This window comes from Periophthalmus magnuspinnatus, chromosome 3 (genome assembly GCF_009829125.3).
Source record: "Periophthalmus magnuspinnatus isolate fPerMag1 chromosome 3, fPerMag1.2.pri, whole genome shotgun sequence".
In the NCBI taxonomy this organism is placed as follows: domain Eukaryota; kingdom Metazoa; phylum Chordata; class Actinopteri; order Gobiiformes; family Gobiidae; genus Periophthalmus; species Periophthalmus magnuspinnatus.
The window spans coordinates 36,536,566-36,563,471 of NC_047128.1; the positions used below are offsets into that span (position 1 = coordinate 36,536,566).

The window sequence follows — 26,906 nt, forward strand, 5'->3', positions numbered from 1 at the left end:
ACACAGACAGGCAGACACGCAGACAGGCAGACACACAGACAGGCAGACACACAGACAGGCAGACACACAGATAGGCAGACACACAGACAGGCAGACACACAGACAGGCAGACACACAGACAGGCAGACACACAGACAGGCAGACACACAGACAGGCAGACACGCAGACAGGCAGACACACAGACAGGCAGACACACAGACAGGCAGACACACAGACAGGCAGACACACAGACAGGCAGACACACAGACAGAATCACTTTATAAACGGATCTGAATGTGGAGACAATGAAGATGCGACTCTAAATGTCTTGGGGTTTATTCTAAATGTCTTGGGGTTTATTCTCTTCGGGGGGAGATGCTGCTGAAGTGACACAGGGACAATGAGGAGCTGTGGGGACCTCTAGTGTCCATTTGGATTCATGCAGACTGGTATTGTGTCCTTAGGCAAGACACTTCACCTGGACAGGTGCGGCTCTGGACAGGTGCAGTTCTGGACAGGTGCAGCTCTGGACAGGTGCAGCTCTGGACAGGTGCAGTTCTGGACAGGTGCGGCTCTGGACAGGTGCGGCTCTGGACAGGTGCGGCTCTGGACAGGTGCGGCTCTGGACAGGTGCGGCTCTGGACAGGTGCGGCTCTGGACAGGTGCGGCTCTGGACAGGTGCGGCTCTGGACAGGTGCGGTTCTGGACAGGTGCAGCTCTGGTGCAGTTCATCATTGTCAGTATCAGTAAAATAAACACAGAGACACAGAGACGGTGGATCAGGGAGTTTGTTCAAAACAAAGTTTAATGTTTTTATGCAGATGAAGCTGATTATTAATAATTTCATCAGTTTGATAACAGTTTTATTATAAGTGGCTGCTGCTTGTTCAGGACTTTATTGTTTCAGGAGTTTACTGGTTGGTATTTATTGGTTTCCTGGATCTTTAGTTTCTGTCCTGACGTCACAGGATGAGCTCACCTGTCACCTGTGCGTGGGTGGGCGTGTCTGTTTCGGGGCGTGGCCTCGTCTCAGGACAGACTGAGACACTGAGGCCAAACAAAGAGCGGCCTGATCCTCCTGCCTCGCGCTTTATCCCGGAAAACGAGCTGCTTTTGTGTGTTTTTTGTGTGTTTCGTGTGTTTTTCGTGTGTTTTTTTCCCAGGACGTTTGGACTCAGAGTTTCTCTTGTGTTTGGCCCGTGGCTCTTCACCATGTGCCCTGAGGTTTGCACCGTGCGCCCCGCGGCTGCGCTTCTGCTTCTGTCTCTGCTTAAAGGTACATTTAGTCACATTTAGTCACATTTAGTCACATTTAGTCACATTTAGTCACATTTAGTCACATTTAGTCACATTTAGTCACATTTAGTCACATTTAGTCACATTTAGACTCTTCATAATGATTGTTTTGGGTTGAACATGACTCTGTAGATCCATGTTTGTTGAATTCTTAAAATAAAAATGAATTGAGAGCATAAACTCAGACTGATGCTCAGGTGTAGTATCGATCACGTGATGGACACCTGCTCTTGGCCCAGTGGATTTAATGTGTTTAAAGGGTTTTAAAGATTCAATTATTTTAATGGAGTCACACATTTTGAGCCTCTTGGTAAAGTCTCCAAACTGTTTTAAATCTGACTCTCCTGTTTAACTGTTGGGGAAATGGCCCTTTGTTTTTTATTCTTCTACATGTTTTTATTCTTCTACATGTTTTTATTCTTCTACATGTTTTTATTCTTCTACATGTAGTTTTATCTGAGGATCAGTTTAACCCTGTGAGTCGTGTCTGTTCTTGTGCCACAGATTCAGCTCAGAGCATTTTTCTGTCATATTTCTGACATGTTTCTTACATGTTTGTGACATGTTTCTGTGAGTGTTTCTGTGAGTGTTTCTGTGAGTGTTTGCTGTGAGTTTCACTCACTCTTCCTGTGTGTTTGTTCAGGTTTTTCTGGTTTGTCTGGGGCGGCAGTGGCGGAGCTGTCAGGCTGAGGGCCCCGGGTGTGGGGCCCTTTGTTGAATTCAGATCTGGGTCGGGCTGTTTTTCCTCTTTTCCTCAGACACTTTTCTGATGCACTTTCACTTTGAGGCTGACTCCTGGTGTGAGTGAAAGTGTCACAGCGTTCCCTCTGTGTTAAACACAGATCTGTAACCTGCTCTGTTTCTATGGAAGCCCCTGTGGACAAAAAGGAGCGTCTGGTTTTATGTTTTCACCCAGTCGTGGTGAAGTGGAGCTGCTGCTGTCAGCTCCTCTGTTTGTTCTTAACTGATCCTGAAAAAGCTCAGAAAAGTGTAAAACTTCTCCTGACCCTGTCAGAATAAACCCTCTGCAGAACGAGCCTTTTGTTTAGTGAAAACACTGAGAACAAATGGACCAGACAGTCGCTGTTTGTGCGGTTTGAGTCTAACACTCCATTTAAGAACAGCCTTTATAGCTTTGGTTCCTGGATTTACGCAAAATATTGGCCCAAATACAACAGAATCCAGGGATTAAGGCCGTTTATTCTCTGTTCTAATGTCGTTTCCTCGTCACACACAGACCTGGAGTTGTGTTTTGTTTCATTCTCATGTTTAACACAAACCTGCAGATTCAGATTCTTCTCATGAGGTAATACAGGAAGTGCTCCGCTTTTCAGCTCCAGTTTCTACTGAACTAAAGGTAAAAGGAGCTGTTAATTTAAAGTATCACTTGATGACATCACAAGGTGGAACAGAGCATTTTGAGCTTTGTAGATGTAACAGACTAATAATAAAGTGTTAAACATGTGAGAATAACACACAACACAACTCAGGGTCTGTTTTTGAGGCAGTGACACTATTAGAACATGGATTAAAGCTGAAAGAGTCCAGGAGCTTCAAACAGAGGAGCTGTGTCACATTTGGTTTGTTTCCATCTGGTCATTTTAGGTTGTTTCACTTTTACAGTCTCACTCTCTCCAGTTTCAGTCCAGATCTTCTGCTTCTTTGGGCGACACACGATGAGCTGAGGCTGTGAAGAGAAACTGAATCACCTTCTCATGATCACAAACATTTGGCACTGAAATACTTTAAATATGTGAAAACTCAGCTCTGCCTCTGTCGTCTGCTGCTGTAACTTATGACAAAATACAAACTGAAGTTATTTTATTTCACTGTGATTATTGTCCATGCTTCACATTAACACGGACATAAAGCTCATAATAATAATAAAGTGTCATCTTTTCAGTCAGATGTTATTTAGTCGTTTAGATTTATATCCTTAATTTAAAATATGCATCAAAATACATGAATGGATCAAAGTTGGTCGTTTGGCTGCTCTTTTATTTCCATCTGGGGGTTGCCATAGCGATTGACACATTTTTATACCTGCCTGTGTCTGGAGCACCTGAGGTCAAAGGGCAGAGTGGGAGTATCTGCAGATTTGACTTTTAAAGATCTGTGCCTTGTATAAAGTGTGTGTCTCCTCCACAGTGGCGGTGAGTATCCAGGTGATCGTCCCGGAGACGGAGCGCTCCACGGCGCTCTTTGGCTCTGTAACGCTGCGCTGTGATTACTCCACCTCCTCCAGCAGTCAGGACGTCATAGTCACGTGGAAGTACAAGTCCTTCTGCAAAGACCCTGTCCTCGAGTATTACTCCACAGGTTTGTGGCATCATTTATCACCAGTGATTTTGACACTGCAGGAACCAACATTCAAATAATTTACAGTGTTTTATTGAGTCTTGTTTGCAGATCTGTTTTCTCTCATTTTCTGTTTAATTTGTTGCTGTGTCTCTGAAATAACTTGCTATTTTTATTGAAGTTGAAATGGTGAAATTCATGTCACTAAAAACATTCAGAAGTTCTGAGACGATTATTTCTTTTGTGCAGCGTACCAGTCTGCCCTGCAGCTGGGCCAGGATCCCGCCAATGACTGTAGTGACAGTCAGCGCACCGTGCGCACCGTGGTCCAGAAAAAAGGGACCGGTGAGGCCATTCTGGGGGGAGAGTACCAACAACGCAAGATCACCGTTCTGAACAGTAAGTACAGACGATCACAACAGTTTAAAGACGTGTCTGATAAACAGGCAAAATAACACATGAATATATATTTGTAAAGTTCATAAACCTTATAAAATGTGATTGAAATGGTTAAATCCAGGAGTTTTAACTCTGTGCTTTGGCAGAGGCCGACCTGCAGATCACAGAGGTGATGTGGTGGGACAACGGCATGTACTTCTGTCAGGTGGACGCTCCTGGAGACACGGTTGGCGACAACGACAAAGAAATCAAACTCATTGTTTATCGTAAGTTACTGTTTTTATTTTGTCATAATTTGGGGATGGATCATTTTTAAACTAGTGTTTATGAGCTGGAGTTTGTTTCAGAGAAAGATAAGAGCAGCTTTGTGGGTGATGCCTCTAATTCCGTACAGTTTTACTCAAACACATCACTCCAAATACTATGATTTAACTCTGAGGGGAGCCCACTGTAACATTAAACGCTCACTGAAGTCTCTCGTGTCTGCCGCAGACTGGCTGGTGGTCTTGTTCATCATCATCGGGGTGCTGCTTCTTCTGATGCTCTGCTGTATCTGCTGCTGTCAGTGCTGTCCTCAGGCCTGCTGCTGCTACGTCCGCTGCCCCTGCTGTCCACAGCAGTGCTGCTGTCCTGAGAAACGTGAGGACGCTCTGTTTACTCCTGCAGTCAGCTTTCCATCCTCTTTGGTTTAAACACATCTAGGATGACGTCTTTAATGTTGACATAATCATTTTGTTGTGTAACAGTGGTGATGCAGCATCGTATGATGAAGGACGCTCAGAGGGCCATGGCCCCCTGGATGGGAGGACCACCAATGTACGCCCCGATGAGCCAGATGTCGTCTCAGATGAACCCTGTTCTTTATTCAGGTACAGCTCTTTTTCACATCTTTAATTTCAACACAATGGAAATAGAAAACATCAATCATCATCAAACCCCAGAGAAGCATCGTTTTTAACTGTTTTATTTTATTTGTAGGGTCAGTTTCAGGGAAGAGCCTCCCCATGAAGCCGATGCCCCTTCCCCCTCCCCAGTCGTCGGCCTACAGCATGCCCCCGCCCAGCGCTCGCAGCAACAACACAAACCAGATGCTGGACTACCTGGAGAGCCAGGTGCGGGGGATGGACGTGAACACCCCCCTGATGCAGGTGAGACTCTGTGGACGTAGTATTTAAAGTTCTTTTGTCTTTGTAAACAGAATATAACCCGTCTGTCCCCCCAGGCGCAGCCAATGCCCCCTCCCCACATGCAGCAGATGCCCCCTCCTCCACAGCACATGCCCAACCGCGTCCCTTTCTCCCCGGGACCTCCCAGCATGCTCTCGGCTCTGGATGACGTCCCAAACGAGCGCCGGGTCATCACGCTCCCACCAATCAGGGCAGAGCAGAGCAGGGCCGCACCGCCGGCGCCCAAAACGCGCCCTCCGAGCTCCAGTGAAAGCAGTCGCAGCGGGTTTGGGCGTCAGGACGGACGCGGGGCCGGGGGAAGGCGTTACCCCTCACCGACCCGTTCCAGGGGCATTCCCAGGAGTTACAGCGAGGAGTCTCTGAACGGGAGGGGCCGCTCGGGGGCCAGAGGCGGCATGGACCGCCCCCGCTCCAGATCCAGGGACGACCTGTTCGACAGCAGGTCCCGGAGTAACTACTCCCCTCCTGCGACCCGAAGGTCCCGAGGATCCTGGAGCTCTGACGAGGAGAGTCGCAGAGGAGGCGGGCGAAGGGGCGGAGCCTATGGCGACAAACCGCCGAGCTACACCGAATATGAGCCGGAACAGAAACCACGGGGGCGGAGGAACGACCGCTATAATGTAAGACAATCACTGCTGTAGGCTACGTTCACACGAGCGCTGACGTGCACTCACAGCACAGTTATCATTTGTTCATTACTATTGGAACGAGTTCCTTTTGTAACTGGTTTTGAGTCAGAAAACCTCAACAAATATCCCCCAAAAGATGTCACTCAAAACTCCCGACCTACGGTGATTTTAGACATGTGAAAAAACTACATCACATACAGTTTTATTTTTACTAGAGTTAAGACTTAATTCAGACTAATTAAAGCTGATGCTTGGCACTAAAGTCGTGGCCTGAAGTATCGTCTTAAACTTCAGCAAAGTGACAGCTGCATTTTCTGAAACTTTCACTGGAAGAAAATGATCTGACTCACTGCCGTCATCACCAGTGTATGTTTGTTTATTTTTAATAAAGTTTGAAGGTTAGCTTTCTGAACGTAGCATACAGTATATTTGAGCTGTTTTAGAGAAATATCAGTCACTAAAGTTAGTGTATTTTTCTTAGGACGCCCGCTCTCGAACTGGCACCAGTGTCGTCATCTGAGTCGTCAAGCTGTGAATCTGAAGGTTTTTTAAAAGAGCGTCCACACCTCAAAACAAACTATAGGCCGTAAATAAGTTTGAAATAGTGACCTGTCGTCTTTTTAATTTGTAGCTTAAATGAAACATTGAAGTTCTTTGTCAGTAGTTCGTAGTTTCAGTTTCTCGGTGTGAAGGGACTTTACTCAGGACAATTCTGTCGCCAATTAAAGATAAATCGTACAAATGTTTTATGCCTCCTCTGCCCTTTTACATTTTGTTCTGTAAATAGTGTTTTCATTTTAGATGAATGTTTAAATTTGCACGTTAAATGAATACTGCATATGCATTTGTGTACTTTTGAATAACTGTTACTGCATCAGTTTGAAGCTGGACTTTCTGTGAGAAATGTTACAAATTCCACTGTTCCACAGATTTAAGTTATTTAAACTAAGAAGGAAAATGTGTTTATAAGAGACAGATTAAGGAACATGTGATTTAATGTTTAGTGCATTTTAAAAAATGATTTTACTTTTTTAATAACTGTTTGCACTGTTCATTTTATTTGAATAAATGTTTTTTTTTAAATTGATTTTTTAAATTTGTTCAGCACAGTATTGTAGCATATTCTGCATTTTGTTCACACGCTTTTCCCTGGATATATTACATTTAAATGACAAATGGAACATGATGTTTTGCTTTTGTCTTTAAATGTGTAAAAGTGTTTACATTTAGTGAACCACCTGTCAAAAATGTCTTCGAAATGCGAGTCTTAAGGTTTTAGAAAGACAAATGTGTAAATAAATACTGCAGAACTGGAGCGTTTAAAAGAAACATCTGAATTTACAAAATGTTTGACTTATTTTTTCCATCGGAATCAAACTGCGACTGCGCAGACTGACGTCGCGTGTTGATGACGTCAGACGCAGAGGCGGTGCGCGTTTGCCACGTCGGTCTCTGTGCAGCGCATTTACACTGTTGCTTCTTCAGCTCCGTGCTAACTTTTACAGCTCTATTTATGCATTTAGCTGAACGGATCGGAAAGTTTGTGTGAAGCGGGTGTCGTAGGAGCCGTTTGTGCGAAATAAAGCGCTGAATTTAAAGATAAAGAGTGAAAATGCCCGGGGTGGCTGCGGGTCCTGGGAGCCTCACAGACTGATGCATCCTCGTCCACTTCACCCCCCGTTTGTCATGTGAGTAAAACATTATCTGAGCTGTTTACGTTTGAATCTAACCACAGAAACAGTTTTTTATGTAACGGTATCTTAAAGATGTACACACACTTATATTTAAAGTTTAGATCATAAGTTTCCGCGATTTGCTCCCAGATGGCTGCCCCTCTGCATGTCACAGCAGGTCTGTGCAATAATCTGTCATCTACAGCAGCTCTGTGCAATAATCTGTCATCTACAGCTGCTCTGTGCAATAATCTGTCATCTACAGCAGCTCTGTGCAATAATCTGTCATCTACAGCAGCTCTGTGCAATAATCTGTCCTCTACAGCAGCTCTGTGCAATAATCTGTCCTCTACAGCAGCTCTGTGCAATAATCTGTCCTCTACAGCTGCTCTGTGCAATAATCTGTCCTCTACAGCAGCTCTGTGCAATAATCTGTCATCTACAGCAGGTCTGTGCAATAATCTGTCCTCTACAGCAGCTCTGTGCAATAATCTGTCCTCTACAGCAGCTCTGTGCAATAATCTGTCCTCTACAGCTGCTCTGTGCAATAATCTGTCCTCTACAGCTGCTCTGTGCAATAATCTCACCTGTGCTTCCTAAACATACAGTCAGTCGAACTAAAAACTCGATTTCTCTGCTGCACTCAGGCTTTTATTGCACTTCCACAAACTCCAGGGATCCTCCTACAGACACAAACATTCATTTCTGTTAGTTCCTGTTTTCATGTTGATCAGTAATTTCTCTGTAATTTCTCTGTAATTTCTCTGTAATTTCTCTGTAATTTTGTGACTTCTCTACACTTCCCTCACATGATTAGATTTAGCTACTAACTTTTATGTTGTAAAATCAATTGACAGAAATAATCTGCCAAACATTTTAATATGAAAATATGTTACTGTTATGATTCAGATTCAGTTTGACTAATTCTAAATAACGGCAAAGGGAAAATGCTGACGCTCATTGAAACTATTGACAAATGGCCTAAATGTAGTAAATGTATATTTCTGTATTAGTCACTTTCCTCCGTTTGTTTGCTGACTCAACCAACACCTCCAACGAACATGACCCAAGACCCTGAGCAAAGTCAACTTCATCAGAGTAAACAGAGCGAATGAGTCGGGCAACTGCTCAGTCAAAATATTCACTTTTTTAATCCTCAAACTCAGGGTCAGAGTAGTCGACACGTGAGGAGACGGTGTAAACCTGTGTCAGCTGAGCTCTTCAGGACGATCACAGCAGCTTCATGGGGCGACACGACACAGTTATGTCAAGATAAACTTTATCTCATGTTTGGACAGATAAAAATGTGTCTGAAGCCGAATAGTTTAGGCAAAATATCCACCTGTTTTTAGTTCTAAAATATGAACTGTGAACTAATAAAATCACTTTTCTTAACATGTTGAGGTCTAAACCTCCATTAGCAGGGCCAGGGCTTCATTTTTTTTTTTTAAAGACGAGTTAAACTCACATTTCACATATTATATTATCATTGTGAATGAGCAGCTTTTGCACCAGTCCAGATCTGTTCCAAACCGTAGCAGAGTCTGAGCTGGTACAGGCTGCAGGCGACAGAAGGGGAGCGCCTGGGAGGGCATCTGGACACTGTGGTACAGAGGCAGGTGCTGCTGTGACTTGACTCAGAATGAAAGAACATCCTGATGCGACACATTTATAAAAACGACAAATAAATGTCCTTTTATACGGTTTAGAGTTGAGTCAGACGGTCAGTTGTGTTTTGGTCTGAGTGCACACAGTGGATGGTTCTTACACTTATCTATTGTGTGTGTTCTGGTAAAGTTTTGATCTTGTTTGGACACCGCCTCAAAGCCGCTGTTTGTGAAAACAAACACTGGATTTCCAAATGAAGCACTGAGCAGGACTGATGCATCGTAAGACGGTGACATGAAAAGGAGTCATTTGTTTTACAGAGAAAAGTCTTATATTCCACAACTTTTGAAAGTGTGACTTTTTTATGCATTTTGCAGCTGTAGTTCCCCAATGTTTACATCAGGTGTAATAGGCAAGGCAAGTTTATTTGTACAGCACAATCCGTACACAAGGTAATTCAAAGTGCTTTACAGAATAAGAAAGACATTAAAATCACACAAATCAAAACATAAATAATCACCCAATCTGCAGCTCTCACCCGCTCGTTTGCCCCTTTAAACTCTCTCTCTCTCTCTCTCTCTCGCTCTTTAAACACTCGTCTTGCTCAGTTTAAGAACTTTCCCATTACTTTACAAAAAACTTTCCTGTCACTTCTCAAATACTTTCCTGTCACTTTACTCTGTCTAATAAAAGTTCACCAGTCATAATATTATATTCTAACAATATATTCTATATTAAAAATAGATATTTGTTTCTCACTTTTATGTTTTGTTTATGACTGACGTGAAAACAGCCGTGGGGTTTAGTGAAGGGAACTGAACAAACATCTTTTAGGTCAAAATGTGGCCAGAGTCTGGGCCCTCACATAAATTCTTAAGTAAAAATGAGAATAAAAAATGAATATACAACCATCTTTCCATCAACTCTTTCCTCTTGAATCCTTTGGGTAAATAGAACAGTTCTGTCCTGACGCTCACAGTTTTAATCCGTTTGCCTCGTTTCTCTTTGCAGTTTCCCTGGTGTTTATGGTGACGCAGTGAGGACAGAGGGGCGTGTCCCGGAGGCCGTGTGGGTGGGCGTGGTTGCCGCGGTAACTGGCGACCATGCCCGGGGGTCGCAGGGGTCCCAGCAGACAGCAGCTCAGCCGCTCTGCTCTGCCCTCTCTGCAGACTCTGGTCGGGAGTAACCTGGGCAATGGCACCGGCATCAGGAACAGGTACGCCACAAAACTCTGTCCATTTCTATCATTTTATTTATTAATCTCAGCATTTTCATAGAAACTGAAAGTCTTTGGCTTCAAGATGTAAAAACTGTTATGATCATATATCTGTTTATGTAAACGCTCCTGGACATGTGCCGTCTGCTCCTGCACTTTTTACTTCACAACTGCTTCACGTGTTTTTGTCAAACTGAAGACAAATTCTGCCACATAATTTTGTGTAGAAGTGTTGACCCGACGTAAAGAGTGATATTTAGTTTCTATGATTATGATTATTCTGACTTCAGTTATTGTACTCGCAGAATAATGAATCTTTTCAGGTGGTTTTCCCTCAGTTAAAGTGACGGGCAGTTATCTTTAGGGTTTTACAAAAAATATATATATATTGTAGTTGTTTAATTTAGTTTAAGTTTATAATTTGACTTCCTGGTTGGACATGAGCAGCAGATGTGACATAAGAGGTAACTATTATGTAAAAAAGGACCAAAACTAAATTACACAATAGTTATGATTAGACTCCTCAAAATAAATGACCATCGTTTTGTTAAATGTTAAATGTTTAAAGTGTCAGATAAATCCCGTCCTCGTGCCTAAACTGCCCGAGTGTTTGGTGACGTAGGCAGAGTCGTTCTGTTTTAAAACTCGCCGCCACTTCCTGTAATTTTGTACTTTTCCTCTCAACTTTATTCTAACAAACTACCACTTTAGAGCCGTAAACCTGTGATAAATGTTCCAGTGGTTCTGTCCTACCAAACCAAGTAATAATCACATAAACAGACACTGACGCTCTGAGACTTGAGACCAAACGTGAATGTGTAGCTCCTTTTTCTGCACAAATTACTTTAAAATCATTTAGTTTTATTGATGGCACAATACGCAAACGAGTTTTCATAGTTTTCTCCAGCCTGATCATTTACTGCTTTAGACGCAGCTTGGGATGAATTTTCAACCAATGAAGATTTTAAGATCTTCAACCTAGAGCGTTACATTTGAGCTGAAAGATTATCACTCAAAAAACGATTTGAACTGAGGCAGTTATCAAATCACAAAGGCTGCAATTTAGTACCTAGGTTTCCTCCACAAACAGCAAAATACCTGGTCTTATTCTGCGTAAAAACTATAAGAAAACCCTGTAGTTTAACATGTGGAAATGTGATTCTTGTGTCAGTTTGTCAGTTCATATTTCAGTCTTTTTGCCAATTCTTCATAATGTTTAAAATGTGAACATTGAACAGAATCTTACTCTGAAAACAAAACATAATTGTAAAAGTCACAGTTGGATATGTCCCCCTAATGTTTCACTTCCCACTGTGAGTTATGCTCTTGGTTCTGATCAGCTGCTCGTGTCTTCCTCAGGAACAGTAACGCTCTGGGTCTGTCGGCGCCGCCCCTCTCCGCCCTCATCACGCCGGAGCCGGTGCGACACTCGAGGATCCCGGACCTGCCTCTGGACAGCAGCCTCCTCTTTGAGTTTCTCCTGTTCCTGTATCTGCTCGTGGCCCTGTTTGTCCAGTACATAAACATCTACAGAACCGTGTGGTGGTATCCGTACAGTCACCCGGCGGCTTCTACCTCACTGGTGAGAACAGCTGTCAGGAAAAAGATAAAAAGGTGTAACAGGCTGGTTTTGATCTGAACTCTGAAGCATTTACCCCTGAAGTAGCATTTATCTGGGTTTACTGCAGGACGTGTCATTTTGGTCTTGGATTCTTACTGAAAAAACAGGTCGACTGACGATTTAAAACAAAAACGTCTCTTTGAAGTGTAAAAACTCCTCAAAATGGAAACTGAAACTGATTAAAAAAAAACAGGTTAAAATGTTCAAATGGTTTTAACCTAAATATAAACGATGCTTTATTCAAAATGTTTGTCCCCATGTGTCTCAGAACTTTCACCTGATGGACTATCACCTGGCGATCTTCATCACGGTCATGTTGGCACGCAGACTGGTCTGGACCATCGTGTCAGAGGTGAGTCACATGATCCTCACACGGACATTTACTGCTTCACTCCCACGCCGTCTACACCTCAGGACTACTATCAATAGATGACGGATGACGTAGAATTATGTTGTGGTTTTACTTGGGGCTCAAATATCTCAGTGGTTTGATCCTCCGCCCACAAACTCACAGGTTGTGTCCTTGAGTCAGACTCTTCATCTGTTTTACATTATTCAGTTTCTGCTGCACCGCATTCATAAGTAAACTTTAAAGTGTTTTGTGTATCGTAGAACATCCTATATAAGTTTATAAATGCAAATATTGAGTTTATGTAACTTCTGGTGGTGGAGATGCAGATGTTTTTGCTGCACACTTGATTTTATTTAGTTCCTGCACAAACGAGACCTGAGTCTGAATGTTTCTGTGAGTCTAATCTGTAACTCGTCCTTGTAACGTCGCATCGTGTCTCTGTGGATTTAGATGAGTGTAACGTGGGCCCTCGACCATGTTACATCCTGCACATTTTAATAGATTTTTAATACATTTGTGACACTCCTGCTCTTTCCCAGGTGTCCCAGAGTATCGGAGGATCCCTGGTTCGATACTTGGTCCTGTTCACGGCTCGTCTGTGCCTCCTGACCCTGTGCGGCTGCGTCCTCTGCTGGACCCTCGTCAACCTCTGCAGAAATCACTCAGTGCTCAACCTGCTCTTCCTGGGATACCCGTGAGTCTGTCCTCTGTTTGTTTAAGGGACGGGTAAAGGCTTGAACCTCGGATACTCTTTTATAGTTCTCTTTGTTAATAATTATCATTTCAAACAGGTAAAATAATACAGTCATTGTCAAAACTTTATTTTAATGAGTGACATTATACAGAAGTTGTTATTGTTTGTGAAAATAAGTGCTGTCCTGATGAGTCGTACAGTTGTAAAGAGGCAGGAGACTCTGAAGTTTATTTACCATCAAAACTCAACACTGCACGTATCATTCAAGTCTGATTAAACTTCGACACAAGGAGGAGGTTTAAATAAGAGCTAAGGACACTACAGAGACGAGCGGACCACTTCTGTGAGACGAGTTGTCCATGAAACTGATAACGTTAAAGGACAAACTGTGTAATAGTTGGACAAATGTCCTCGGTGACCTGGAGGTGTCCTCAGACTGTGCAGAGGAGGCAAAACTCCACCACAGTCACAGATCCTCCCTCGTCGTTTAGCTGCACTTCTGTTTTGACTGATTCATGCCCATTGCTCTGAATTTAGAAACATTAAATGAATGTAATATTTTCCAGGTCATGATTCAAAACCTCCACATTTTAAAGGTTGTGTTGTTGGGAGTTGGCAGGAAATGGTCACGATTATCACGGCCAAAATAATTATATCACGATAATTATTAAAGCTGCTGACAGTTTAAAAATGTTCTGGATATGAATAATTATAATTTTTTATGAATATGTTCCATATTTAAACAACTGTTAAAGTTTTGTACTTTGTTATAAGTGAAAACAACAATGATCCAGAGGAGATCATCAGGGAGAAGCACATTTTTGCAGCTCATTCTGGAGACACATCGGTGATTATCTTTGGCTACATCACGATTATATAAAACGTACCATGAACGATTATTGTCAACCCTCTTTATCACGATAAACGATATTATTGTTTATCGTCCCGTCACTGGTCGGGAGCCAAGGCAAAACCATAAACTAAATGTCCAAAGCCTCCACTGTGATTTAATGTCGTCTTATCCGTTCCCTCAGGTTCGGGGTGTACGTCCCGATGTGCTGTTTCCACCAGGAGGGGACCAAAGCCCAGTCGCCCTCCTCGGACTGCGAGTACCCCGAGGACCACCCGCAGACGGACCTGGCCGAGACGCCCTTCTTCAGGCCGCGGGACTTTCTCTTTCTGCTGCGTGAAAACCTCCGTGAGCAGTTCTCCAGCCCCCCGCTCATGCCCACCCACAAATGCCCGCCCCCCATGCACTCGCACACGCCCGACATGATCCGCGCCGAGGTGGAGGAGCTCAAGAGCGACTTCAACAGGCGGATCAAGGAAGTGCTGTTCAACTCGCTGTTCAGTGCCTACTACGTGGCCTTCCTCCCTCTGTGCTTTGTCAAGGTGAGTCTGTACAGGCTGTGCACATTTCAGAATCAGAATCATTAGACTTTTATTGCCATAGTCTGTGAACACAGTTCACAAACTAGGAACTTGATACGGTGAAAAAGTGCAACATAAACACACTGAATAAATACAAATACAAATAAGGGCATGCACAAAGTTAAAAAGATATGCTTAAAAAAAATCAAATGAAATACTTAAAGGGAGAAAATATGTACAACAGCAGCATCAGAACAACAGTGCAAAGTGGCTTATTAAAGTGACCGGTGTTATAAAGTGTCCAGTTTAGTGCAGATATTATAAAGTGTCATGAGACAAACAGCAGAGGGGAAGAAACTGTTCTTATGGCGAGAGGTTCTGGTCCCAATGGACCGTATTTACAGTGTTTCTGTCTGTTGTTGTTCCTGTTTGTTATTTTTACCTGCAGAGAAAAGTATAATAGTCTGTTTCTCGTGTTTTAGTGCTTGTTTTGTTAGTAAAACGCTGTCGCTTCATGTTGGACAAATTAAATATGATGAGTTTGCAGCAGGTTAACACAAGAGAGCACTTTGTCATTTTGCCATATCAATGATAAAAGCTCATACTTCACTCTCTCCTCTCCTCCACCAGAGTACCCAGTACTACGACATGCGCTGGTCGTGTGAGCACCTCATCATGGTGTGGATCAATGCGTTTGTGATGCTCATGAGTCAGCTGCTCCCTCCCAGTTACTGCGACCTGCTGCACCGCTCGGCCGCTCACCTGGGACGATGGCAGAAACTGGAGCACGGCTCGTACAGCAACGCCCCTCAGCACATGTGAGTCACACCGGACAAATACGGGACGTGTGATCGATTAGGAACAGTTAGAAGTTCATTTTGCAACAGTTTGATGTGTAAATAATGAGGAAAGATTATTATTAATGAACTATTACTCTAAAAATGCTTAATTTCCAAAGTGTGTGTGAAATATAAAATGTTAAAATTCCTCCTGATGATGGGGTCTGTGGTGGCAGATTATTATTTAAACCTCGTCATGATGGACTGTGTGGTTCATTTCCAGGTGGTCGGACAGCACCATTTGGCCACAGGGCGTCCTGGTGCGACACAGCAGGTCTTTGTATAAAGCCGTTGGGTCTTATAACGTCGCTTTGCCCTCCGATGTGTCGCATTCAAGATTTTATGTGAGTATCCTGCGTTTAATGAGTCTGTACTGTGTGTGAATCCAGATCCTACAGCTAAGGAGCAGATGGTAATAAAGTATAAAATCAAATGTCTAGTTACTCTGTTTTATAGAATCAATATATTTATAAAGACTTGACTCGCCTCCAGACAAACTTAATAAAACACATTTTAACAGTTTTGTTATTGCTCAGTATATAGATGTAGATGTAGATTATCTCGGCCCATCTCTGCTCAGTACTTTTTCAATATTTTGAGGCACCAGTATTTGAACAATACCCGATGGTACTTTTTTGGTGCTCATCTGTGTATCAATTATTGTTTAAATTAAGAAAACATACTGTTCTCTGCTGTACTTCCCTGAAAATGATCTAGTAAATTCAAACTTGGGTGTCTCCAGTTTCTGTTTCATAAGCCGTTGCGGATCTTGAACCTGCTGATCTGGATCGAGTCGAGCGTGGTCCTGTACCAGCTGTACTCTCTGCTGCGGTCCGAGCGCTGGAACCACACTCTGTCCCTGGGCCTCATCCTTTTCTGTAACTATTACGTCCTGTTCAAACTGCTCCGCGACAGGATCGTACTGGGAAAGGCCTACTCCTACCCCGTACCCCCCACCAGCCTCGGACTCAAGTCTCAGTGAGTCCTCGTTTTGGACGTCCGGACGCCCCCCGGGGGAGGTTAGGGGACAATGTGAACTCATAATCGTGTTTTGATACGGTTATTTTTAATGTTTATATATATAAACCTATTTAAAAGAATATTTTATTTTGTATACAGTTCCAAGTTACTCCGGGCATTTCCGTGTTGATGACATGAGCATGTTGTATTATTGTGTTGGTGACAGGAACATCGGGAAATGCCAGGAGACGACTTTCACCAAAGATATTTAAAGTGCAGTGGCCAATCAGAGCGAGGGCCTGGCTCTTCAGAGCGAGTGGTCCGACCTGAGAAACTTAGTCCCGTCGGCGATTTCAAACTAATTCAGTTATAATTGATCAAACTCCTTTGGTACTCCTGACGTTTGCCTATGTTGGGATCACAGCATTACATTGTACTCGGTGTATTATCGCTTTAGTGCCTGTGCCCTGGGTTTTTCAAGAGTTACACGCTCAGTAACAAACAGCTTCTTTTCATGGCCTTAACTTCTGTCTGATTGTTCCATCGGCTGCTGCTCTGGTCTGACCTGCAAAAAGTGCTTATTTTGTCGCTAAAAGCCTCATCCTTAGTTTTTTTTTCCTTAAACCAGCCGTCGTGGTATTGAAAAACACACAGTGCATTCAGTCCATTTTATTTTTCTAGATTGAACCAAACCTCAAGTGGCTAAAGATTTCAGCTGTAACCAGTTCCCACTGTGAATGTTACCTTTTTATTTGTACAGTGGGGATGAATGAAGACTGATTTACAATAATAACAGGCCGTGTTACCAAAATGGTGTTACAGACGGGTGTCACGTTGCTCTGCATGTCGTTGCCTTCTGTATAACTACATTTTTATATTAAATGGTTTTAGTGAATCTCTCTTCAACTTCTGTTTTACATTTCCCACTGCAGTATTTTTTTGTCAAGATCTAAAATTAAACCACTTGTGTGTATCTGGGTCAAATATAAAAATATAACTTTTAACAAGAAGTGGTTGCAGTTTTCTGCCCGGCCAGTAGGTGTCACTGTAGTATGTGGGGTAAAGCTGCTGATGTCTGTTATATTATTCTACACCTGGCCACAAATTTAACCAATTTAACAAAGAAAATATCTTAAGAATTCAAATAAGTTCGTTGAAACTTTAAGGATTTTGATGTTGACGAGAGAATATGTAAATGTGCATGAGGTCAGGTTATAAACAAAGATCTGAGTAAATATGGTTTATTATAGAATTAGAACATCCAGAAAAACTTTGTAATGAGTTTAATGTTTGACTGTTTACATTATTGACAAAGTACAAAAACACTGAGTAAACTCACATCATGTGACAGTCCAAACTAATTATTACATGTGTAAAATGTAAATCACTCCTGCATAAACTTTAGTCCATGTAAATGAATCAGTTCTGATCAAAAGAGGCAAAAGTCACATCTCAGTGATTTAGTTTAGACACAAACATTAAAACTCATTATCTCGTGGCCTTTAAACATTCTGCTTCTTGTCACTTAAAATGTGAAGTACAAATGTATTTTCTGTAACTGAAACAGGACCATGGTCCATTTCCTCAGTGATAAAAACGTTTAGGTGTTTTTCAGATGAGATTAAAACAAACTGCCGTTACATTTATATACATTTATGTTTTTAACTTCTGCAAGAATTTATAAGTTAAACCTAAAGTCTCTGCACACACTGCAGTCTGAGGGCTCATCAGGGACAGAGCACACGGGCCTTGATTTAACCATAGATCCATAGAACCATAGATCCATAGAACCATAGAACCATAGATCCATAGATCCATAGAACCATAGAGGTCTGCAGGACCAGCTCCTCAGAGACTGGACAGTGGAGACATGACCCACTAAAACCACTCTGTGATACAGCCCTCGTCCAGGACTCAGCGAGCTCTGCCCACTGTGATAATGGGCCTCCATCCTTCCATCCATCCATCCTTCCATCCTTCCTTTTCCATTTATCCAGGTCTGGGTCGCGGGGGCAGCAGGTCTAAGCAGGGACTCGCAGACTCTGCAGTAGTGCAGAGTACCCGGCCTTGGAGTCCCTGGGAGGGGTACTAGACAGTGCACCAACCGGGGCCTCCGTTGTTCTCCTGGGGGACGCCCACGTGGCAACGACAGTGACACCTGGAGGGGCGTGAGCAGAAAGAACGACCTCCCTGATCTGAACCCGAGCTCTGTTATTGGACGTCTGTGTTAGTCACAGATTGTCCATAAAAACACCATGTTTGAGCACAAGGGCGTCCATCAGTGGACGTGGCACCAGGACACTCCAGGTCGGAGGTCGATGGTCCTCCCATGTGACCGAGCTCCTCACCCTATCTCTAAGGGAGCGCCCAGCCACCCTGCAGAAGAAACTTATTTGGGTCACTTGTGTCCATGATTGACATTAAATCCAGAGCTTTGTCTTTGGACTCAGCTCCTTCTTCACCAACAGACGATACAGAGACAACATCACAGCAGACACTGATCCACCTGTCAATCTCATGCTCCACCCTCCCCTCACTCGAGAACAAGACCCCGAGATACTTGAACTCCTCCACTTGAGGCAGAGACTCTCCACCACCTGCAGAGGGCGCCTCCTTTTTCTGGTGGAGAACCATGGCCTCAGATTTGGAGGAGCTGATTCAGACTCGGCTGCAAACCCCAGAGCTGCAGGTCCTGACTCAATGAAGCATCAGGACAACATCATCTGAAAACAGCACCTCCTCCTTGAACCACCACCTTAAAATGGTGGAGGGGTTTGCGCCGGGTTTCTCTTCAAATTAGAGCTCACTGAATATTTTTTAATACCATTTAACTGTCTATACATAATTGTTTACTACTTGATTTTAGGCATTTTTCCCAAAATTGCACAAATACAAAGGCCTCCTCCTCGCCCTCCTCCTCGCCCTCCTCCTCGCCCTCCTCCTCGCCCTCCTCCTCGCCCTCCTCGCACCTTCATGCGGCTTCATAATAATCCTAACACTTCCATACAACCCTCGTCCATCTTGTAGACTGCCATCCTGAAGCCCCTCCCCCTCTTCACCTGTGAACCTGTGACTTCTTTCTCTGCACAGTGTTGTGTTTGTGCGTGTGTGAGGCTGAAGCAGCGAGGGGAAAACAAAAGTTTAAAATAAATCACACACTGTAAACATTTAAACAGAGTTAGTGAAGAGAACAGTTTGATTTTCCTTAAATGTGAAGAGAACATGAGCAGAGCTGTGTTCTCCAGTTTGAAGACAGTCGTCCTTCTTGTGTGTCGTCCTTTTGTGTGGTGTGTCCTTCCTGGACAGAAACAAAGGGATAACTTTGTGTTAAGTGTGTGTGTGAGTGTGTGTGAGTGTGTGTGTGTGTGAGTGTGTGTGAGTACCTCACCAAACCACGTGGGCGACATAACACTGCAGTTACATAAAACCTCCAGTAGATGCCACTGTAAGTCCATATTAAACTGAAGTGAGGGCAGGGAGATGAGGCCCAGGAGGTTTGAGATTCTTGGCTCTTTTTGTGTTTCTCTTTTCTGTATTTCACCTAAAACAAGACATTGGCTTTATTCAACCTGCAGAGCTCTGACAAAAGGTGTAAAAACATCAAGATTAAGATTAAGATTAAGATTGCACCAGCCCATTTCACAAATCTAATTAATAACAACCATAAATTCAACACATTAAATTTCACAAATCCTGAAGCACATTGGAGTTTAAAGTGATTTAAGTCTCTGCTGCAGCAGGTCAAAGGTCAGAGAGGATCCCAACAATTCTTCTGGTCTGAACAAGCTCAGAGTTTAGAAAAAATGTCCAGAAGAGAAGGAAACTCCTGCCAATCACTTTCATGTCCTTATTTACCAGTTTTTCAAGTTTAGTTTTAAATCGGACAAAACCAAACCCGGCAAACAACTGCAGCTGATACAAAAGGTCACGATGTTTGTGCTTAAACAGCCAAGTCTCCCTAAAAAGTGGAACTTCTGGGACAAAGAAACTCAACATGTCCATTTGACCAAGCTGTTAAAGGAAAATAAGTGTTGTTCTAACAAGTCCTAGAGACACTCTGGATGTCTCAGGAGAAATGTATTTACCATCAGGACCCAGGGGTTTGGATTTACACTGCACCTTAGTGTCGATCATTTAAGTTTAAGACATTTAAGTCACAAAGAAAAATATGAGCTAAGAAGAACAGCCTAGAGACAAGTTGAACGAGACAAAAAGGAAGTGCACAGCAGACGCTTCTGTAAGACGAGTGACCAAAGAAACTGATGTTAAAGAAGGAAAAAACTCAGGTTAGTTTTGGCGTCATCCAACAGAGAAATGTCAATAATGAAGTGGAGGTGTCCCCGTCAATGCAGAAGATGCAAAATTCCACAACACAAGCTGTCGATATACACACTCAAATATTTAAAAGATGTGATCTGCTCAGTTTGTCTGACCTCAGTGACAACAGGGCCATGAGTCTGCAGAGCTCGAGGATCAAACACCATCTCCTCAGTTTTGTTCACATTAAGAGTTAAGATGATGCTCATCAACAACACAGACCTGAAAGTGAAGATACAGGCGCCTTTTATTCAGAAGGTTCACACTGATCATGTCATTTGAAAATTGAATGATTTTGTTGCCTGGCTGACTGTTCCTCGTGTACATCCATCCACTTTTTACACTTTACACGGGGCCGGTTCAGGCAGCAGCCTGAGCAGGGAGGCCCCTCCACACACACTTCCTCTGGCTCTTCCAGAAGAATCCCAAGGTGTTCCCAGGCCAGCTGAGAGACATAGTCCTTCCAGTGTGTCTTCGATCTCCCCCGGGACCTCCTCCCAGTGGGACGTGGGAACACCTCCCTAGGGAGGCGTCCAGGAGGCATCCTGAACAGACGCCCGAGCCTCAGCTGCTCCTGGACGTGTAGGACCAGCAGCTCTACTCCGAGCTCCTCCCATGTGACTGAGCTCCTCACCCTCTCCCTGAGGGAGCGCCCAGCCGCCCTGTGGAGGAAACACATTTTGGCCACGTGTTTCCACAAGCTCGTTCTTTTGGTCATTACCCAGAGCTCATGAGGTGAGGACAGACTGAGGTAAATCCAGAGCTTTGTCTTTGGACTCAGCTCCTTCACCAACAGACGATACAGAGACAACATCACTGCAGACGCTCATCCACCTGTCAATGTCACGCTCCACCCTCCCCTCAGTCGAGAACAAGACCCCGAGATACTTGAACAAAACCAGTGACAAAGAGCTTCCATGAAGGTGAGATGAGCCCGATTATGTCCAACCTGTCCCTCTCAACCTCCTGCACGAGCTCAAGCTCCTTCCCTCTCCCAGTGAAGTAATGTGCCACACTGTTCCACTGTCTGTGGACAGGTTCATCCCAGACTGCTGCCCAGTCCTCTTTGCCCCTGACCCGTATGAACCCCTCTACAGGTGGTGAGCCCACAGGAGGACGGACCCACGCTGGGCCTCGTGGGCAAAGGCTCGGCCAACAAGCGCTTGCATTTGAGTCCCAACCCCAGGCCTGGCTCAGGACGGGGCCCCGGCTGCACCACACGGGGCCCCGGCTGCACCACACGGGGCCCCGGCTGCACCACACAGGGCCCCGGCTGCACCACACGGGGCCCCGGCTGCACCACACGGGGCCCCGGCTGCACCACACGGGGCCCCGGCTGCACCACACGGGGCCCCGGCTGCACCACACGGGGCCCCGGCTGCACCACACGGGGCGACGTCACAATCCTATTCACAGATGTGAACTGCTTAGTGCTACTGACCTGTCGCCTAGGACTTGTTTGACATGGGACACCCCACCAGGGCCTGTCCTGGGCAGCAGGGCTCCTAGGGTCATTCAGGTACGTAAAATCCCCCACCACGATGAGGTGCCAGGTCAAGGTGGAGTCATTTCATCATTTGTGCACATGAACAAACAGGCGAACACACTGCACCCTGTGGCACTTTTACTACAGTTTTTGGCTTTAGATGAAGTACTGTTAACTCTCTGTTGCAGTTTATTTGTTAAGAGGAGGTAAAATCATTTCACAAGTGCAGGGCTTACAGTCAAGTCAAATAAAGAACTAAACTCTGCAAACAAGACCCTTGCATAAGGACTGGGAGATTTTAAATATTTACAGATTAGATTTTTATTATTCTGCTGCACAAAGGCCATGTCTCAAACTGCAGAAGGTCCAGATCAGAAGAAACTTCACATTTTAGTCTGACCATTATCTTTTCAAAACATTTCATGACAACAGTTGTTAGGGCTTCGGGTCTTTAGTTCTGAGTAAGATATCTTTGGGATTAGTACCTTTAGTATCTTTGGGGTTAGTACCACTTTAGGAACTATTTTTTAACAGAATAGCAAATAAATATACAAATCTATGCTGTTGTTCTCTGGACCCACACATGGAGTTGGACTGGTGCAGATTTTTAATTTAAAATGAACATTTGGAGTATTCCTGAGGTGGTCGTCCTGGAGTGTTCCACATGTGATGACACAGAGTAAAGTTCTGGGTTTGGATCTGCAGTGTCGTGTTTTACCATCAGAGTAAAAGTGTGAATGAGTCACATTGTTCTCACCATAAACCAGGGAAACTTTTAACCTCCACAGAGCCGTTTGGACCCAGTTTCCACGGAAAAGAAAACACTGAGCCACAGATACTTTTTGACATCTAAAATGAAGATAACACTGTTTATATAACTTTTGTACCTTTATGTTTTGTATAAACATCTGTAATGTTTCAAATGAATTAAACTGAACTTAAATGATCCATGTAACAAACAGAAAACGCCATGAGTGTCATCCTAATGTCGACTCTGGGCTTTTGGAGCGTTTAGTGGAGCACTGACCGGAATTATAAAAAATACATTGGAAAAAAATAAAATCTTTTGTTTCCCTTGTTAATGTGATTCTGCTCCTGACGCTCCGCAGCGTCTGCGTCTGCACAGTGTCTGCGTCTGCACAGCGTCTGCACAGCGTCTGCGTCTGCACAGCGTCTGCGTCTGCACAGCGTCTGCGTCTGCACAGCGTCTGCACAGCGTCTGCGTCTGCACAGCGTCTGCACAGCGTCTGCGTCTGCACAGCGTCTGCGTCTGCACAACGTCTGCACAGCGTCTGCACAGTGTCTGCGTCTGCACAGCGTCTGCGTCTGAACAGTGTCTGCGTCTGCACAGCGTCTGCACAGCGTCTGCGAAGAAGTACTTCTTGTTGACTTTTTTCCACAGAGCTGGTTAATGCACAGGGGGCTCATGTAAGAATTCACAAACGTTTTCCTATTTTTTTTGACGACTCTTACAGTCTCTGTGCCGCGACGCTGTAAAACTGCTGTAGGGTCAGATCTAAGTTTAGGGTGGGGTTAGGGTCAGGCGTGGGTGGAGTTCACGGTGGAGACTTGAGCCGATCATTGCCGCTTGCAGCCATATTTTTTATTATAATAAAAGTATTTACACTGTGATAATTTAACATTCTTTCATTGCTGTTGTCTGTATTACTGTCAGTGTGACTGTCGTACGATTGGCCGATGTCTTCTCTGTTGTCATGGTAACGGACCAAAGTAGGACATGTCTCTTTAAACACAGGATCCTGGTGTGTCCCAGCCCCGTCACATCAGACCTAAATCCTGTTTATAGATTTATAGATGCACACAGTTCAAACTTTGAATTTGACTTTTCTTAAAGTTTGTACAAAGACAAAACCACTGACAAACTTTCAGGAAAGACAGAACGGACTGAAGTAAATCCAGATAAAAGTGTCACGACCAAGAGACAAATAAAAGACACGACAGTTTGATTCACAGTTTATGATTTTCTCTACAGAAGGGAATTGTTCATGTGTGAGTATGGTTTATATTGTTTATATTGTTTATATTGTTTATATTGTTTTATATTGATTTTTCTGTCGTGTGAATATTTTTATTTGTGCCAAACTGTTAATGGTCCATGATGTGACTCTCCAAAAGTCCCACTCAGATCTGTCCTTCCGCGCTCAGTCTCCTCACTGGTTCAGCCACACGCTCAGACTGAAGTGGGAGGTTTCAACAGGAAATACACTGGAAATACACTGACCATCTTCTGACCGGACCCTAGGACTTCTGTCCCGACCTTTGACCCGAGACGACAAAGACACAGAGCGTCTCCTCTTATCAGCTTCAACAGGACGAAAACACGAGGCAACGCCCCAGAAGATAAAACGTCCAGTTCTCACTTTAAAAATTAGTTCCAGTCTTTTGGTGAAATAATAATAAATATTTCTGAACCACATTTGCTTTGGTCAATAGTGACGTTATTTATGAGTCAAAACTGTCCAAACCTTCAGTGCACTGTTCGATTATTAAATGATTCATTATCCTCCTGGTAAAGTGTTGGTGACTGGAGTGAAGAGCTCAGTCACACAGAGGAGCTCGGAGTAGAGCCACTGCTCCTCCACGTCGAGAGGAGCAGTTGAGGCTCGGGCTCCTGTCCCAGATGCTTCCTGGACGTCTCCCTGGGGAGGTGCTCCGGACATGTCCCACCGGAACAGCTGGAGGAAGTGTCTGGGCTGAGGGAAGTCTGAGAGTACCTGCTGCCCCCCCGACCCCAGAGAAGAGGAAGAACATGGAGAAGAGGAAGAACATGGAGAAGAGGAAGAACATGGAGAAGAGGAAGAACATGGAGAAGAGGAAGAACATGGAGAAGAGGAAGAACATGGAGAAGAGGAAGAACATGGAGAAGAGGAAGAACATGGAGAAGAGGAAGAACATGGAGAAGAGGAAGAACATGGAGAAGAGGAAGAACATGGAGAAGAGGAAGAACATGGACGGATGGAATGATTCAGATATTTGATTAGATTGATTATATTTGATTCTACTGGTAAAGGTAAAGTTTCTGAACTTTTGTTGAGTGATTCCCCAAAACTCACAAAGGCCACATGATTCTGCTTTTAACTTAGAAATAAACTTTATCCTGTTCTTTATGTTTTACCTCGATTAAATTCTACATGATCTAAAAACACTACAGTCCATCAAATCTGCACTGAGCAGCACAGAGTGAGTGTGTGGGGGGAACTGCAAACAAAAGTCCTGAATGGCTCTGTGAAGAAAAGCGTGCGGCCTGAAAGAGGCAGGAGAGCGAGGCCCAGTGAGCCGCTGCGGCGTGCACACGGCAGATGGTGTGAGGTCCACACAAAGGCCCAGGAAGTGGCAAAGGCACATGGAGCACAAGCCACAGCACCAATGTCACCGAGACAGAGAGGTCTGCACGGGACACTCAGGGGCCTCACGGGACGAGCGTACACTCAGGGGCCTCACTGGACGAGCGTACACTCAGGGGCCTCACTGGAGGGACGTACACTCAGGGGCCTCACTGGAGGGACGTACACTCAGGGCCTCACGGGACGAGCGTACACTCAGGGGCCTCACTGGAGGGACGTACACTCGGGGCCTCACGGGACGAGCGTACACTCAGGGCCTCACTGGACGAGCGTACACTCAGGGCCTCACTGCACGAGTGTACACTCAGGGGCCTCACTGGAGGGACGTACACTCAGGGGCCTCACTGGAGGGACGTACACTCAGGGCCTCACTGGAGGGACGTACACTCAGGGGCCTCACTGGAGGGACGTACACTCAGGGGCCTCACTGGACGAGCGTACACTCAGGGCCTCATGGGACGAGCGTACACTCAGGGCCTCACTGGAGGGACGTACACTCAGGGCCTCACTGGAGGGACGTACACTCAGGGGCCTCACTGGAGGGACGTACACTCAGGGGCCTCACTGGACGAGCGTACACTCAGGGCCTCATGGGACGAGCGTACACTCAGGGCCTCACTGGAGGGACGTACACTCAGGGGCCTCACTGGAGGGACGTACACTCAGGGGCCTCACTGGAGGGACGTACACTCAGGGGCCTCACTGGAGGGACGTACACTCGGGGCCTCACTGGAGGGACGTACACTCAGTTTGTTTTCAGATTGTATAATTTAAGACCAGGGGCCCGTTTGTGATGTTCAGATTAAATATTTAATTTCATCAGTGCTGCTGTTGGATCAGACGAGTCAATGGAAGAGCCACAAATATGTTTATATGACCAAGAAATGTTGGAGTTAATGAGTTAATATTAATCTAATGTGTTCCAGTCCTTTGAGTTCAAAGATTATATCATTTTATAAATATATTGTAAAAAGTTTTTATTTTTATGTGGACTAATCACAGACATAACTATAAACCTACTCTGACTTTTCAGTTTCAAGTCAAACATGAGGACAGACTGTTCTGTTTTCATCACCGTGGCCCTCGTCCTCCAGTCCCAGACTCAGAGTCTCTTCATGGACAATGCGGCGATGGACAGTTTTCATTTATCAGTCCAATCAAACCTCTTCTTTTGCCACACTTTGCAGGAGCGACATCTGTAGTCACCGATCTTTCCCACGGTCATTTACAGCTGGACTTCACCACCGCATCAGAAATGTCCTTCCCTGTGATTGTCCCGTGTGATTGTCCCATGTCCCATGTCTCCAGCGGCTCCTCCATGTCAGATCTCATGGCTGTAGCTCTTGGTTCTTGGTTCTCGGCTGTTGCTCTTTTAAACATTTCCTGCTGTGATTTTCATTTTCCTTTTAATTCTTGGACAGCTTGTTTTTTGTTGGAGACTGAAATGATCATATTTAGATCCATGTTTTGTGTTAAATGGAGACGTGTGGTGTTTTCCTTCATCACTGACTTTGTCTCGTGACGTTAAAGACACAGGTTTGTCTCCCTGAAGGACAAACGTGGATTCATTTCTCCATCTTTCATAAGACAGCCGTCCTTCTGCATCAAGTTTTCTT

General features: G+C 44.4%; 2 protein-coding genes across 3 annotated transcripts; both read left to right on the forward strand.

The window, feature by feature from the left end:
• Positions 1–989: 989 nt before the first annotated feature.
• On the forward strand, positions 990–7,124 carry LOC117393928 (immunoglobulin-like domain-containing receptor 1). 2 transcript variants are annotated; one of them, XM_033991937.2, is made up of 9 exons: positions 990–1,255; positions 3,424–3,594; positions 3,823–3,972; positions 4,119–4,238; positions 4,465–4,611; positions 4,719–4,841; positions 4,951–5,120; positions 5,195–5,779; positions 6,270–7,124. In XM_033991937.2, the coding sequence occupies exons 1-9, from the start codon at positions 1,192–1,194 to the stop codon at positions 6,306–6,308; spliced, it is 1,569 nt and encodes a 522-aa protein (XP_033847828.2). In that variant the 5' UTR covers positions 990–1,191; the 3' UTR covers positions 6,309–7,124. The 2 variants fall into 2 exon arrangements, with proteins under 2 accessions (XP_033847828.2, XP_055086793.1); XM_055230818.1 differs by having other exon boundaries at positions 1,026–1,255; positions 5,201–5,779; positions 6,270–6,789.
• An 80-nt stretch (positions 7,125–7,204) lies between these two features.
• Positions 7,205–17,017, forward strand: tmem39a (transmembrane protein 39A). Its single transcript, XM_033987498.2, has 9 exons — positions 7,205–7,476; positions 10,081–10,285; positions 11,645–11,867; positions 12,175–12,258; positions 12,798–12,952; positions 13,987–14,344; positions 14,954–15,141; positions 15,386–15,506; positions 15,905–17,017. Exons 2-9 carry the CDS (start codon positions 10,173–10,175, stop codon positions 16,142–16,144), a joined length of 1,482 nt encoding a protein of 493 aa, XP_033843389.1. The 5' UTR covers positions 7,205–7,476; positions 10,081–10,172; the 3' UTR covers positions 16,145–17,017.
• The last annotated feature ends 9,889 nt before the right edge of the window (positions 17,018–26,906 follow it).

Coding starts and splice junctions, on each gene's coding strand:
- LOC117393928 (XM_033991937.2), top strand. CDS start 1,192: ATGTGCCCTGAGGTTTGCACCGTGCGCCCCGCGGCTGCGCTTCTGCTT. Junction 3,973..4,118: donor CAAGATCACCGTTCTGAACA/GTAAGTACAGAC, acceptor GTGCTTTGGCAG/AGGCCGACCTGCAGATCACA. Junction 4,239..4,464: donor AATCAAACTCATTGTTTATC/GTAAGTTACTGT, acceptor TGTCTGCCGCAG/ACTGGCTGGTGGTCTTGTTC.
- tmem39a (XM_033987498.2), top strand. CDS start 10,173: ATGCCCGGGGGTCGCAGGGGTCCCAGCAGACAGCAGCTCAGCCGCTCT. Junction 14,345..14,953: donor TCCCTCTGTGCTTTGTCAAG/GTGAGTCTGTAC, acceptor CTCCTCCACCAG/AGTACCCAGTACTACGACAT. Junction 15,507..15,904: donor TGTCGCATTCAAGATTTTAT/GTGAGTATCCTG, acceptor GGGTGTCTCCAG/TTTCTGTTTCATAAGCCGTT.